Source organism: Heterocephalus glaber, unplaced genomic scaffold (assembly GCF_053883595.1).
Source record: "Heterocephalus glaber isolate CG9 unplaced genomic scaffold, H.glaber_assembly_v1.0 deba00001666, whole genome shotgun sequence".
Taxonomy (NCBI): domain Eukaryota; kingdom Metazoa; phylum Chordata; class Mammalia; order Rodentia; family Bathyergidae; genus Heterocephalus; species Heterocephalus glaber.
Window position 1 is genome coordinate 15,161,015 of NW_028258406.1, and position 16,750 is coordinate 15,177,764.

Consider the following 16,750-nt stretch of genomic DNA (forward strand, 5'->3'; position numbering starts at 1 on the left):
CAGAATGATACAAAGCCCTTCTGGGTTTACTGTTAATTGGTTAAAGGAAGTTTTTGTTTATGCCAGCTCTTCACATTTTTCTCTTAGGTGCCCATGAGATTTTGCCCTCCCAGACACTACTCTATAGTTTCTACAACTATAAAGAGAAGGCACCTTTACAAGATGCTTTATAGGGCAGATCAGTTTTAAGAAAGATTACATGAAAAAGCTGAGAATCATGGATAGGTAAACCTTAAAAATTATCTAGGCCTTGATAACCCAATGGAAAGGCTGCTGATCTGCACTACTTCTCCATCCTCCTCTGCTTCTTCGATCCCAGGCCATTCTATCCTTTACCTTACTCAGTGCTCAGAAGTTTTTAATAAACGTTCAATTTTTTTTTTTTAAGACACGCTCTCACTATCTAGTTCAGGCTGGCCTTGAGCTCACTATGTAGCCAAGGCTGGCCTCAGATCCTCCTGCCTCAGCCTCCCAAGTGTTGGAGTTACAGGTTTATACCACCACATCTGGCTGAATTTCCAATTTATTAAACTGATTTCCTTTACTCAGACCTTGTCTTACTGGATCTATCTGAAAATGTAAATATCTACCCTAACTGAAAAGAAAGGGAAAATTAGAGGGGTAAGAGAAAGAGGAGAAAATTGAATGGAATAAAGTTTCTCTTAGCTTACAGAGCATGCCAGTATCTCCTGCATGGTCCCTGAGTTTTGCCACTTTACTCTTGTTCTTTTTTCACTTTTGTTTTGGCTGCATCCTGTCAGTGCCTTCCCTTCTGTACATCATTTAGGCTTCAGGAACTAGTCCACCCATGAAGTGAGAGTATAATGGCTCTTCTTTTTACACCCATGTGCTTGGTTTGTGCTGTTTGTCTGTTTGGTTTTTTTGTTTGTTTGTTCGTTTGTTTTTGCAATGCTGGGAATTGAATCCAGGTCCTTGCACATGCTGGGCAAGTGCTCTACCTCTGAGCCATATTCCCATCCCCTGGTTTGTAATTTTAATTGTTATAATTTAAGTATAAGTAACTGGAATGCTTTTCATTATGATTATTTGAATATTTCTTCTCTATTTTAATCAGCTTTTAATGTATGGCATGTAGTTAATAGCTTTATTTTGATTGAATTTGCCTCAATGCATGTTCTCTTCATAGATGCTGTCTTAGGTTTGGAAAAACCTGTTAGGGTTTGTAAATAGCCCTCTTTACTGTACATTGTCTAATTTTCTACTTCATGATCATTTTCTGTCAATAATCTATACAAGTTAAGGTCTTTGTTCCTGCTCTTCTTCTTTTTTCCAGGAATCAAAAAGATCAGAATCTCTTATGGACATTCATCATAAAAAATTAAAGAGTAAGGCCACTGAAGATAAAAATAAGCCCCAAGAGAGAATACCATTTGACCGTGATAAGGATCTGAAGGTTAATCGATTTGATGATGCTCAGAAAAAAGCCCTAATAAAGAAATCTAGAGAACTGAACACCAGATTTTCACATGGCAAAGGCAATATGTTTTTATAAGTAAGTATATGTCAATGAGGTATATTTTCATACTCATCCATTTGAGCCTTTCTGAATACATTATTGTCTATAATAATTATATACTAAACATATTTCCTTTTATAATGTAAATTTTAAGCTTAAAAAATTTTTTAAATAAGTAAACTGGGATTGTTGAAAAATCAGCTTTATGTGATTAAAAAAAAATGTGGTTGACTAGAGAAATATCCTTGCCTGCATAATAATCTAAAAGGGCCTTGCTATTAAAAATGTTAAAATTTTCATTTAAGAGAAATAGCAAAGTAAGTGTGGTTGGAAGATTGTATGTACATGCTTTATTAAAGAAGGAAGGAGGTTTGTGAGTAGTTTTTTGTTTTTTTTAATAAGATTACAGTTAGAAAATGTTCTCTTTTTTTGTGTTATTTTATTTTTAGTACTGGGGATAGAACTCAGGACCTTGAGCTTGTGAGGCAGGCAGCAGAACCACTGAGCTAAATCCCTGGCCAAGAAAATATTCATTTCTTTGGAAAGACCTCTTAAGTTTTATTTAAATCATTACACTCTTCAGCCATAGCCCAATCTGACTAGGGTTTGTATTAGTGATTAAGGAACTGTAGAAGGGCTGAGGTTGCTTCTTAAAATATTTGTGATTTTTAATTGTATGAAACGTATGTCAGTCTTCAAATATGACTTTGAAAGAAAATATAGTCGCCGGGGAGGGATTTAGCTCAGTGGTGCCACTGACTGCCTCGCAAGCCCAAGGACTGGAGATCAATCCTCGGTACCCAAAAATAAATAAATAAATAAATAATAATAAATATATATATATATATATATATATATATATATAGTCAAAGTGGAAAATATTTTCCAACTTACTGAATTCTCTTATTCTTACTTCAGAGAATTCCCATGTACAATGCAGAAAAGTTAGAGAATACTCTTTTATCTCTCTGTCCACCTTTCTATCTTTCTTCTATCTTTGTTTAATATTAGAGGATAATATTTTTTATTTTTATTACTAATGTTTACTGTACATAATAATTACATTTACAATGGGGAGTTTGTATATATACATAACACATTTATTTTTTTTTATTTTTTATTTTTTGTATTAAATTCTTTTATTGGTACATTGTAGGTATACAACACAATTACATTTCTCACTGGGAATTGTACCTTTACATAATGCATCTTGGTTCTTATTTTTTCCCCATTCCTAGCCCTCCCTTCACCCCCTCCACCCTTCCCTATTTACAAAGACTTTATTTCCATTTTTGCCATTTCTCATCATTTTTCCTTTCCCTTCTTTCCTTTCCCCTGCCCCTCCTACTACCCTTACCTCTTTGGACCTTTTCTTCCTATTTTACATTATCGATTATTCATTCTAATCATTGGTACATTTTAGGTATACAATATAATGACATTCATCATTGGAAATTTGCACCTTTACATAGTCTCTCTTGGTTCTTATTTTTTCACCCTTGCCCAGCCCTCCTTTCAACCCCTCCATCCCTCCCTATTTACAAAGATTTTGTTCCTGTTTTTCCATTTTCCATATTAATCCCATTCCCTTCTATCCTTTCCCCTAGCCCTCCCACTTCCTTCCCCTTTGCCCCTTTTCTTCCTGTTTCACATTACCTATTATACATTTAGTCCTTATTTACACTTTCACTTTCTCACACCAGAGAAACTATTGAGTATTTACACATGTGTATCCTATTTATTTCATTTAAGAGTATCACCTCAATGTGCATCCACTTAGCTATAAATGTCTCTAATTTCTCATTTTTGATGACTGAGTAGTACTCCATTTTATAAAAAACCACATTTTCTTTATCTAGTCTCCAGTTGATGGGCATTTGGGCTGTTTCCAAGTTTTAGCTATTACAAACTGCACTGCTATGAACATGGGTGCACATATATCACTGTGATATGATTCTTTTAATTCTTTGGGGAAGATCCCCAGCAGGGGAATAGCGGGGTCAAGTGGGACTTCCAGTCCTAGTTCTTTGAGGTATCTCCATACTGATTTCCACAGTGCTTGCACCAGTCTACACTCCCACCAGCAGTGGAGCAGGGTTCCTCTTTCCCCACAGCCTGGCCAGCATTTGTTATTGGTTGATTTCATGATAGCAGCCATTCTTTCTGGAGTGAAGTGGAATCTCAGCGTTGTTTTCATTTGCATCTCTCGAATGACCAGTGATGTTGAACATTTTTTCATCTTTTAATTGCTATTTCTACTTCTTTGTCTGAGAAATGTCTGTTCATTTCAGATGCCCATTTTTGGAATGGGTCTTTAAATTTGGGAGGTCTGATCTTTTTAAGTTCTTTATAGATTCAAGATAGTAGACCTTTGAGGAAGAGCAGGTGAAGATTTTTTCCCACATTGTGGGTTGTCTCTTCAAACTGCTGGTGGTTTCTCTTGCTGTGCAGAAGCCTTTTAATAAGAAAAGATCCCATTTGTTGATTGTTTGTGCTAGTTCACGGGCAACTGAGGTTTTGTTCATAAAATCTTTTCCTACACCGATGTCTTCAAGGGTTCTACCTAACCTCTGTTCCAACTGGTTCAGCGTTTCTATTTTAATATTTAGATCTTTAATCCATTTTGATTTTAGTTTAGTGCATGGTGAGAGATATAGGTCTAGTTTTAATCTTTGGCAAGTTGAAGCCCAATTTTTCCAGCACCATTTATTAAAGAGGCTATCTTTCCTCCAGTGAGGATGTTTGGCTCCTTTGTCGAAGATGAGATGGCTGAGTGTGTCTGGCGTTGTTTCTGCATCTTCTAATCTGTTCCACTGGTCCTCAAGTCTGTTTCTTTGCCAGTACCATGCTGTTTTTATCACAGTAGCTTTGTAGTAGAGTTGCAGGTTGGGGATTGTGATACCCCCTGCCATGTCTCTGTTACCTAGAATTGCTTTTGCTATTCTGGGTCTCTTCTTGCTCCAAATGAATTTTTGGATTGTTTTCTCGAGGTCTATGAAGTATGCTGCTGGGATCTCAATTGGAATTGCATTAAATCTATCTAGCAGTTTTGGAAGTATGGCCATTTTCACTCTATTAATCCTTCCTACCCAGGAGCAGGGGATGTCTGTCCATTTTCTGATATCATCTTCAATCTCTCTTTTCAGAGTGCCATAGTTTTCAGAGAAGAGGTCTTTGATTTCTTTCATTAGGATGATTCCTAGGTATTTCAGTTTTTTGGATGCTATTGTGAAAGGAATTATTTGCCCTATTTCTCTCTCAGTGAGTCTGTCATTGGTGTAGAGGAATGCTATTGATTTCTGTGTGTTAACCTTGTAACCAGCTACTTGACTGAATTTGGTTATTGAGTGTAGAAGACTTTTGGTGGAGTTCTTGGGGTCTTCTATATAGAGTATCATGTCATCTGCCAATAATGACAATTTGACTTCTTCATTTCCTATCTTTATTCCTTTTATTTCTTTCTCTTGTCTAATTGCCGTGGCTAATGTTTCCAGAACTATATTGAACAAGAGTGGTGATAGTGGACATCCTTGTCTTGTTCCTGATTTGAGTGTGAAGGATTTCAGGTTTTGACCATTTAGTATGATATTGGCTGTTGGTTTTTCATAGATGGCTTCTATCAGTTTGAGGTAGAGACCATCTATTCCAATTTCTTGTAGGGTTTTTATCATAAATGCATGTTGGATTTTGTCAAATGCTTTTTCTGCGTCTATGGAGATAATCATATGGTTTTTGTCCTTGGCTCTATTGATATAGTGCATTACATTAATTGATTTGCGTATATTGAACCATCCCTGCATCCCTGGGATGAATCCCACTTGATCAGGGTGTATGATCTTCTTGATGATCTTCTGCATTCTGTTTGCCAGTATCTTATTAAGGATTTTTGCATCTATGTTCATTAGTGAGAATGGCCTATAGTTCTCTTTTTCAGTTGGGTCTTTCTCTGCTTTGGGGATCAAGGTGATGCTTGCTTCCAGGAATGAATTTGGGAGTATTGCTTCCCTTTCAATTTCATTGAAGAGTTTAAACAGTAGTGGCAGCAGTTCCTCTCTAAATGTCTTGTAGAATTCAGCAGTGAAGCCATCAGGGCCTGGGCTTTTCTTAGTTGATAAGTTTTTAATTACATTTTCAATTTCATTGGTTGATATTGGGTTGTTTAGAATTTTTAGGTCTTCTTCGTTCAACTTTGGTAATTCATATGTATCTAGGAATCTGTCCATCTCTTCTGTGTTGTCCATCTTATTGGCATATAGGTTCTGGAAGTAGGTATTGATGATCCTCTGGATTTCTGCTGGGTCTGTTGTCGTTTCACCCTTTTCATTCCTAATTGCACGGATTTGGGCCTTTTCTTTCCTTTTTCTGACAAAAGGTTGGCTAAAAGTTTGTCAATTTTGTTGATTCTTTTGAAGAACCAACTCTTGGCTTCATTTATTTTTTTGTATCATTCTCTTAGTCTCCATTGCATTGATTTCTCCTCTGATCTTTATAATTTCCTCCCTTGTATGAGCTTTGGGGTTGTCCTGCTCTTCTTTTTCTAGAAGCTTGAGGTTCAGCATTGGGTTGTTTAATTGGGATCGTTCTGTTTTCCTAATATGCGTATTCACTGCTATAAATTTCCCTCGTAAGACAGCTTTCATTGTGTCCCATAGATTCCGATATGTTGTATTGTCATTGTCATTTAATTGAAGGAACTGTCTGATTTCTTCTTTAATTTCCTCTGTGACCCATTGGTTATTCAGAAGTGCGTTGTTCAATTTCCACATGTTTATGAACTTTTTTGAGTTTCTTTTGCTATGGATCTCCAATTTCATCACACTATGGTCTGATAATACACAGGGGATAACTTCAATTCCTTTGCACTTACTTAAACATATTCTATGAGCAAGTATGTGGTCTATTTTGGAGAATGACCCATGTGCAGCTGAGAAGAATGTGTATTCTGATTTTGTGGGCTGGAAGACTCTGTAAACATCTGTTAAGTTCATTTGTTCAAGAGTTCGATTGAGTTCTAGTATTTCATTACTTATTTTTTGTCTAGTTGATCTATCTATTTGTGACAGTGGGGTGTTGAGGTCCCCCACTACAATAGTATTAGTGCATATATGACTTTTCATGTCCGTTAGTATTTGTTTTATATAGTTGGGTGCACTAGTGTTTGGTGCATAGATATTTATGATTGTCATCTCTTCCTCTTGGATTCTTCCCTTTACAAGGATGTAGTGTCCTTCTTTGTCACTCTTAATCAGTGTTGGTTTGAAATCTACTTGATCTGCAAAGAGGATAGCTACTCCTGCTTTTTTTCGGGTTCCTGTCACATGGAGTAATGTTTTCCACCCTTTAATTTTCAGTCTATGAGTTTCCTTTTGAATTAAGTGTGTTTCTTGTATGCAGCATATTGTTGGATTTTGCTTCTTGACCCATTCTGCCAGTCTATTTCTTTTGTTTGGTGAATTGAGACCATTAACATTGATGGTTATAACTGAAACGCATTGACTTGTCATTGCCATGACTTTTTCTTTTTGTTGGGTTCTCCCCCTGTACATTTAATTTCTTGTCATGCCAGATGGGTACATTCTGCTTTGCTTCCTGGGGTTGTGATCCTCAATGTCTGTTCCTAGGCTATTGTGTAAAATTCTTTGGAGTGCTGGTTTGGTATTCACGAAGTTCCTAAGGTGCTCTTTGTCATGAAAGTATCTTATTTCTCCATCCATTTTGAAAGATAGTTTTGCAGGGTACATCAATCTGGGTTGGAAGCTGTTTTCTTTTAGGGCTTGGAATATGTCACTCCAAGCTCTTCTTGCCTTGGTGGTTTGTGTTGAGAAGTCTGCTGTGATTCTGATGGGCTTTCCTTTCTATGTGATTTGTTTCTTTTCTCTGACTGCTTGGAGAACTTTGTTCTTTTGTTGAGTTTCTGGAATCTTAACAATTATATGCCTATGTGTAGATTTTTTTTGATCAAGGCTATTTGGAGTCCTATATGCCTCACTTATCTGTATGTCAAGCTCTTTTCCCCTGCTTGGGAAGTTTTCTGCCATTATTTCTGTGAAGAGGTTTTTTATGTCATCTGCACTCTCTCCTGTTTCTTCATTGAGCCCAATCAGTCTTATGTTATTCTTTTTTGCATCATCTAGCAGCTGCTGGATTGATTTCTCATGTTCCCTTATAATTTTGAAGCAATTTTTCTTTTCCTGGTCACTAATTGCAATCTTATCTTCTATATCTGAAATTCTCTCCTCACACTGGCTCATTCTGCTGTGTAGACTTTCAATGGAGTTTTTTATGTCCTGGAAATCTATTTTCATCTGTTTCATGGATTCCATTTGTTTCTTATGTTGGGATTCCATCATGTTCCTGAGCTCCTCTCTAGATTTATTAATCATGTCTTGCACTAGGGGCACAATTTCTCCTGTTATCCGAGAAATTATTTCTGATTTCATTTTTTCCAGATCCCCTTTTGTTGCCAGTTCAATGGGTCCAGGTGGTTGAGTATCAGAGGGTTCCATCTCATTTCCCTTTGGGGTTGCTGTAGGTGATCTGGAAGTCTGGTTTTGAGGATTATTTACATGTTTTCTCATTTCGACTGGGGCAGGGGGCTGTTAGCGCCTGCACGGATTACCTCCTCTGAGCTGGGTGAGGTGGGACAGGGGCCGCGAGCAGCGGTAGGACTGGTGACCCAAAAACCCTTTCCTGTGGGCTGGGAGCAGCCAGAGGCATGGTGGCCGGGAAACCCCTTCCTCTGGACCAGAACCAGTGGGATGGTGGCTCAGAAGCCCCTTCCTCTGGGCCAGGAGCAGCGGGACAGAAGGTGACCCAAAAGCCTTTTCCTGTGGGCTGGGAGCAGCCGGAGGGATAGTGACCGGGAAGCCCCTTCCTCTGGACCAGGAGCAGTGGGCCGACGGCTCAGAAGCCCCTACCTCTGGGCCGGGAACAGTGGGACTCAGTACCTTGGTCTGGTGGTCTGTTGTCCTCTGCGTCTTTGTATTGTGGAATCAGGTGGCAGCCTGTCTGCAGCAGGGTGATTCGGTGTCTTCCGCGTGACTCAGGACCTCGGTAGGGCGTGCACAGACCTGCCTGTCTGCAGCGGGCTGATTTGGCTTGTGTTCCGCACAACTGGGGACCTCGGTGAGGTGTGGGCAGACCTGCCTGTCTGCAGCGGGGTGATTCGGCGTCTTCAGCACGACTCAGGACCTCGGTAGGGCGTGCACAGACCTGCCTGTCTGCAGTGGGCTGATTCGGCGTGTTCTGTGCGACTCAGGACCTCGGTAGGGCATGGGCCTACATAACACATCTTAAATCTTTTTGTATTCCCTTCCCCTCCTCTCCCTCCATCTCTTGGTCCCTTTCTCATTGCAAAAGATGGATCTCCCTGTTAACTAATGTCCATCTTTTATTTTCTTCTTTAAATGATTTATACTTTGGGTTTCTCATATAAGGGAAATCTAGCAATATTTAAGCTTGTGTTTAATTTATTTCAGTTAACTTTATGGTCCCAGGGTACATTCATTTTCCTATAGGCAGTTCAAATTTATCCTTCATTATGGCAGAGTAGTACTCCATTGTGTATTCATCTATTGCTGGACATATAGACTTGCTTTCAAGATTTAGCTATTATGAGTTGTGCTGTTATAAACATGGGTATGCATGTACACTGTAGTAGGATGTCTTTAGCTCTTTTAGGAAGATACTTAGAAGGGGAATAGCTGGGTCCAGTGGAATTTCTATTTTTAGTTTTTTAAGTCCACTTTTTCTGAAAATAGGATTGCTACTCCTGATCATTTTTAGGCTCCCGTTTCATGGGCTATTTTTTTCTATCCTTTGATTTTTAGTCTTATGAATTTTTTTTCAGACAAAATGTGTTTCTTGTATATAGCATAACATTGGATTTTGTTTCTTTATTGAACTTACCAGTGTCCTTTAATCAGGGAGTTGAGACAGTTCACATTGAGCATTATTACTGAAGGGTACAGACTTATTCCTGTCAGTACATTTTCTCGATGATTCCTTCCCCAACCCTCACCCCACCCTTCTGCTTAACTGCTCACCCTACCTAGTGTGTTCATTTCCCTATATGTTTTGGCATTGTTGCCTTCATTTTCTCTTTCTAGAATGTCTTTGAGAATTTTTGGTAGTACTGGCTTGGTGGTCTTGAATTTCTTGAGGGCTCTTTGTTATTTCTCTATCAATTTTGAAAAATAGTTTTGCAGGATATATTAGTCTGGGTTAGAGGTTGTTTTCTTTTTTCTTTTTATTCATTTATTTTTGTTTTGTTTTTTGGTTTTAGTTTTTGGTAGTTTTGAGACAGGTCTCACTATGTAGTTCAGCCTTAAACTCATTGTGTAGCCCAGGGTGGTTTTGAGCTTATGATGATCCTCCTGCCTCAGCCTCCTGAGTCCTGGAATTATAGGCATGTGCCACCATGCCTGGCTGGAAGTTGTTTTCCTTTTAGGATCTGAAACACTTCACTCCAAGCTCCCCTGCCCTTTGAGGTTGGTGTTGCAAAGTCTGCTGTAATTCTAATGGGTTTACCTTTATAAATGATTTGTTGCTTTCACAGCAACATCTCTCACAGCCTTTATGATTCTGTCCTTGTGTTGGACAACTATGATTTTGATTATGATATGTTGTGAAAAAGCCTTTTTCTAGTCATGACTATTTGGGGTTCTATATGCCTTGCTTATCTGTATTAAATTCTTTCCCCAGACATGGAAAGTTTTCTATAATTTCTGAAAAAAAAAAGTTTTTTACACCATTTGAGTGATCTTATTTTTCACTGACTACAGTTAACTTGGATTAGTCTTCCTTGCATTATCTAGCAGTTGTTGGATACATGTTCCATGTTCTCTTGTTGTTTTTATGGAATTTTTTAGTATGTGACCATCTACATCAGCCTTGTCTTCTAGTTCTGTCACTGTCCTCTCACTTTTGCTGCCTATACCATCAATATAGTTTTTTATCTCCTGGATTTCTGTTTGGGACCTTTCTGTTTGTCACTTCCCAGGTGAAAATTTCTCTTTTTGTATTACTACTCAATTCTTAAAGAACCAGTTTTTCTTTGGCTGATGTAATCTCGCCCTTGAGCGTCACAGCATCATGGAACTATTAAGGCCTCAGACAGCCCTAATCATAATTTAATTGTGAAATGATATTTTCCCCAAAACTATGTAGAATGGCTCCCGACAGAGATATCTTTCATTAATGTCTGTTTTCCAGTGATCCACTGTGGGTGTAGCTAACTGTAGACATTTGCTTCTGTCCCAAGATCCAACCTCTCTGTTTATTTATGGAGAGAGGATGCAGTGTAATTGGCTCAGCAGCTAGCCCTCTGGAAATGAATTGTTGATGACACAGACAAACCAGATATTGCCATACAGTAAAAGCCAATCAGTAGCAATAAATATGCCACCCTTGAAATAGCAATGAAATCAGCAACAATAATACAATCAAAGACAAATGACACTGACATATCTATGACCAATAAAAGCTACCACTGTACCACCCTTAATAATGGAAAAGAGATCTGTAACTATAATATAGACATAAAGACAAACCAAATATTGACATACAGTGAATATCTACTAAATGCAAATCTATGTCACTATTGACAATAGAGAAAATGCAACAATAATTACATAGTCAACTAATTATCTAAAGATTAATAAATCCTAATTAGTAATACTAGTAAAGATGAAGAAAGTATAAAAGGGAAATGGAAGAAATAAAATTTGAAGTATAAAGAAAAGGAAGATGAGAAGGATTACAGAAAAGTGAAATAAAGAATCCTATGAAGGGGTAAAAGAAAATTATAGAATTAGATAAAAGTAACAGAAATGAACAAAGAAGAAAAAAACAGCAAAATAAAAAAACAAAAAAGCACTAAGAGAAAAAAGAAAAGAACCCCCACCTAAAAAAAGAATCAATGAAGCAAGAGAAATGAGTCCGAAAAATTTCCATTATTTTGAATGAGTGATTTGTTTTCAGGGTCTACAGTCTTGGAATCCACCAGTACAGGGGAGGGATAATGAGTCACTACCAACACCTATTTTGTTTCCACACTCACGTTTTTGTATGCAAATACTAAATCATGCTCCACCTTTCCTGCTGGACATGGTTGGTCAGTGATATCCATCCTAAGGCTGTAGTCATTCCAGCTGCTGCCAGTTTCCAGGGTCCTCTGTGTGCCCAAGTGATGGCTTTCTCCACCTAGCTTAATACCCTATGGGTCTGTGAAGTTCCCCTTACCCAACTCCAGGGGCACCTTTGTCCATACAGTCCAGGCTGTGGCAACCACCCAAGCCAAGGCATATACCTCATCATGCTGGAAGATGGGGAAAACTAACTCACCACTGGGCTGTGTGTTGGGTATAGGCAGTGGGGCAGGAGGAGGGGGTGAAGGAGTCCTCTGGATTTAATGGCAGTACTTTCAGACCCAGCTGCCTCTGAAAACCACACATGACAGCCCTGGCTTCTGAATTTGGAAAGTGGTACCCCTGTGTCTTTTCCCAGCCTGAGTTTAAACTTCTCAGGGAGTCTAACCCTACCTTGTACCTTCTTCACTACCTTCTCTTATGACCATCTCCCACCCATTTGCGTGGTAGAGTGACCCCAGAAACCCTGAAGTATAGTTGTTGTATAGCTCAGTTTTAACCCCTTCCCAAAGTGGCTCCTGATTAAAGTCTCAAATATGGTGGGCGCTGCACTGGATTTCTTCCCCAACTCTAACCTGCCATCCAGAAGAATTATTTTCAAAGTAAAACCCCTCTGTTTTTGTAGTTTACTATAACTTTTCTTAGGATTAGAGCTGCCAGTACAGTTCATTGTCCCTGGAGCTGCCAACTCTCTTACCTTGTATTAGTGGAGACAGGTCTGCCTCCCTGAGAGCCAGAGTTACTGTTCCAGATGCTTTGTTCTTTTCTCTACGTTGTGTTCAGTTTCTCTGTAGTTTCTAGTTTTCTGTTGGCTCTTTGTTGATTCCCAGAGACCTACTTCTTTTTGTCTTTACTAAGTTGTTTTCCAAGTGTCTTGATTCCAGGTCAAGGAGAGGCTGTATTTTGCTGCAGGTTTTTTTCACCAAACCAGAGGTGTGTGTATGTCCACCTGCATGGCCTGTGTAGGGCCTCTAAGAATAATCTTTAAAAACATACAAATTCACCTTGTTCTGTGTGTCCTTTGAAGTCATGTAGAAAGATAAAATCAGCATTTCTTGTGTAGAATAGAATATGTGGCTTGCCTTTGGTATCTAAAAAGCATGGACTTTCTTTATATAATTATTTTAAGAGTCTTCCCACTTCAGTTTTACAATGTTTGTGGTATCTCACAAGTTCCAAGATCTGATGAGGACTGTCCACTGAATCTCTGTCACAGACTGGTCCTTTTTCGTGTTCAAGTCAGAAAGAGGGCTTTCTAGGTTATCTCATATAATTAGGAAAAACTATTTTGATTTTTCCAGCTTTAATCATAAGTATTGCTAAAAGAGGCAGTTTGAGAGTCAAGATACACCATTCACTATTAATTTGACATCTGTTAATTCTCTATCTTCATGACCCACCCAAAGCTTTCTGAGTCTTAAAACTTTGCTTTGAGATGATGCTACCTTACACATTTATATATGTAACAGTTTGTGGGTAATTTATTGGAATTAGAGCTTTTACGTCAATCATGGATAACCTTTTTTAAAAAATCAAACTAATAACCACTGAATACAAAAGTGGAAATGGAAAATCTATCAGCATAGCTACCCTAAAAGGAACATTTTAAGTCTGTAATACTTTAAGCACTGCCCCTTAAGATGTTAAGAGATGGGCAAGGAGAGACATGCCTGTAATCCCAGCAATCAGGAGGCTAGGCAGGAGGAGGATTGCCACCAGTTCAAAGCCAGCCTAGGGTACATAGAGTTCAGTGCTGGCCTGAATGTCTGAACTATATAGGGAGAGCCTGCCTCAAAAAAAAAAAAAAAAAGGGAAGGAAAAATTAAACAAACTTCTAAAAATTAAATAAAACTTAAATGAAAATTCTGTAAATTATATTTTCTTGTAGATTAATCTCAGTTGTTTTGCTACTTGTGTTCTAGTTTTGATGAAGCACAAGGTTTCAAAGGAAAAGTATTCGATTCTTAGTCCATATAAGCTTTAAGAAAATTGAATAAACTGTTCAGAATATAGTACAAATTATTCTTTTAATAATAGCAATACAATTATTTTTATAACATCAGTTTAACAGTAGCCTACTAAAAGGGTATTGCTATTAAAATGATAAATTATCCTTCTGAGCAAATTGAAAAAGCAACTTATCTAAGCAAATTGGACAGTTACCTTTTGACTAAAGATGTCATTTTTAGTTATACTTTTTGAACAAAATCTTTGTACAAGAATATCTATTCTGTTCATTTAATTTTGTGATTTAAAAAAATTCCCAAAGATGGAAAATATGTTTTCTAGTTCCTCATCATTATGTAATTCCTAACATATACTTTTGTAAAATTTGATATTTTATTATGTGTTTACTGTAAGACCATGGGCCTTACCAACTGCTCCGAGGAGCTGACTACAGTGAGGATCACCCAGGAGGGAACACACTGGACAAATTGAGAAAGTGAAACAGACCTTTATTAGTCTGACCAGACGGCACCCTCCAAGCTCCAAGGTTAGAGAGGCCCCGAGCTTAGAGGGTTGGATGTTTTTATAGGGCAAGAGGGGAACTTTGGCAAGTGGAGTTACAGAAAGGATAGGTTGGCCGTTAGGGGAGTGTAGCAGCCGTACAGAAGCAAGACGTTCTGCTGTTAGAACATTTGTAAAACAATAGTTGATTAATTGTTGTTTCTAAGAGACTCTCTAAGGGGAGGAGGTTTCTAAGCTTCCTCCTTCTGAGTTCATCTAAAGGGCAGGCAGGTGGGTCAAGCAGCAATATGGAGTCTGTCTTGTTAACAAGGGTCCTTCATTTACTGTTTCACCCCTCATCTGTAGTATGTTTATGACCTTGACAAAAGGGATAGAAACCTTTTTTCTTCCTAATACTTCCAGGAGTTACTACTTCACTGGCACCCTGGAGCTATTGGTTTTTCTTGCCATCCTGAGGTTAATTTTAATATAAGGCCACTTAAAGAGGTTTTTGGCTGCATGGAGAAACTAACCTCAAAACAACAACCTTGACAATAAAAGAACAGAGTACCTCTGTGCACAGAATGGGCAGTTGTCCTTTAACTCTTCCTTCTTCCAAAGCTTCCAAAAGCTGCAAAAGGCCTACTTGAATCAAGTCTCTGGTCTGTTGACGCTTTTTAATAAGAACTTTTTAATTCCCTACATTCCTTGACCAAGTTTTATAGAACTCTACCCCTTTTGAAATTTAAAAATGGAGAAGAGCAACTTTAAGTTCCTAAAGTGGAGCTAATACTTAAATATTCTTCACCATTGAAGGTGGTATGTAATTTCATTGTATCTGAAATTATATGATTTTGTCCAGTTCTCTAATTGTCATCTCAAATAGATGCTTCAAATAGTAATCACATTCTTAGGAAGTAAATGATGGAGTTATTGACTTTAGCTGATGGGGAAAGAGAATGAGAGAGGGTGGCTATACCCATAACAAAAGCTTTGTATTAAACCAGGTGTGGTGGAACATGCCTGCAATTCCAGCACCCTGGGAGGCTGATACAGGAGGATCACAAATTCAAGCTCAGTCTAGGCAATTTAAGCAGCTTAGCAAGACCCTATCTCAATAATAAATTTTTTTACAAGGGCTGGGAATGTAGGTCAGTGCAGAAGCCCTGGGTTCAAGCCATAGACCAAAAGCGCGGGGGGGGGGGGGGGGACCCAACTCTTTCAACTGTTTTTTAATTGAGTAAAACAAATTAAGCCCTGCTGGGGGGAAAGGGGGCATGGTTTTACTAGAGTTTTTAATTTTGTTGAGATGTAGCAACACTTGACATTTAATTTAATGATTTTTTTTGGAAATGAGGTTGAGATTTGCATGGTACTGACCCTTACATGCTCTGGAATTAACAGTTACTACATAAATTACTTCATCCTAAAACATTATAGTATTATTTGTTTCTTATGGAGTGCAGCTAATATTAATGTTCTGAATTGTAAGATCATGAGAGACTGGTTATAAACTAGTTACAAGAGGCCTTACTACTTCATTTTTCATGGTAATCATAGTATTGTTAGAAAATATTCTCCACTGAGTCACACTTAAGACGAATTAACATAAAAAGAGATAACTAGAGCAAGTACCCATGTAACTTCAATAGCCATGTCTTCTTTTTCAGAATATAATTTATTTTTTATTTTGTTTTGTTTCTTTGAGACAGGGTCTCACTATGAGGTTCAGACTGGCCTTGAACTCACTATGTAGCCCAGGCTGGTCTCGAACTCGCAGCGATCCTCCTGCCTCAGCCTCCTGAGTGCTGGGATTACAGGTGTATGACACCATGCCTGGCTTAGAACATAATTTATTTTGATTTGACTTCTGATACTATCACAAGACTTAAGTCTGTAGTTACAAAACCTAACTACTACAGAAGAGGTATATTACATTTTTTGGAACTTAAAAAATGTTTAACAGAGGCTAAGATATAGCTTAATAATATGTACAGCATGTATGTGGCCCTGGATTCAATCTAAGCACCAAAATACATTAAAAAAATTTTATTTAACTGAGAACCATGGTATGTGTACAAGATTAAAAAGCTATTCACTGTCCCTTTTAATCTTTTCATTTTGAGCTTTACAATTAAAAGAATGTTTTTGGAAAAGAATTCCTGAAGTATTATTTTTATGTATAAATAAAGTTTCATCTATATCTGAGAATTTGTGGTCTTTATTGTTGTTTTGTTTTAATACTAGCTTTCCTGAAACAGGCATATTTTCAAAGAGAATATTCTGTAAAGGTTTATTTTGTATTTTGACCAATCAAATCATTGTGCGCTAGTGGGGAGCAGGAATCTTTCATTCCATATCAGTTTTCATGATCCCCTAATAAATAAAATATTCCCTGTTTATTTAGGAACACAAGAAAAATAAATGGGAAATCCTTTTGAGAGCACTGTGGCAAAAGAGGGTCTGATTCTTAGTTACAACCAAGATTCCATAGTTCTTCATACTGCAGATCTATAACAGAGGGTAGGTTTTTCTGGGTTGATTATAAGTAGTTTTGTTTGGTTTGGTCTCTTTCTAAATTAGAAATAACCAAAGAAATATTTTGTAGTATAAAAGCTAAGCACTGCTGTAATCCCAGCTCTTGGGAGCCTGAGGCAGGAGGATCACTGCGAGTTCA

The 16,750-nt window shown here is 37.9% G+C and overlaps 1 protein-coding gene across 26 annotated transcripts in view; it reads left to right on the forward strand.

Moving 5' to 3' along the window:
* Gpalpp1 (GPALPP motifs containing 1) overlaps positions 1 to 16,750 on the forward strand; it is an 89,256-nt gene that overhangs the window by 21,736 nt on the left and 50,770 nt on the right. For 23 of the 26 annotated variants that reach the window (XR_015445884.1, XR_015445868.1, XR_015445873.1 and 20 more), the window contains one exon: positions 1,295 to 1,513. Coding sequence is in view for 6 of the 26 variants with exons in the window: in XM_087197324.1 (XP_087053450.1) it covers positions 1,295 to 1,513 (219 nt within the window). In the remaining 20 variants the exon portion in view is untranslated. Of the gene's footprint in view, positions 1 to 1,294; positions 16,285 to 16,750 lie in introns of those variants that run through there. The other 3 variants (XM_087197323.1, XM_021257883.2, XM_087197325.1) reach the window with 3 other exon arrangements.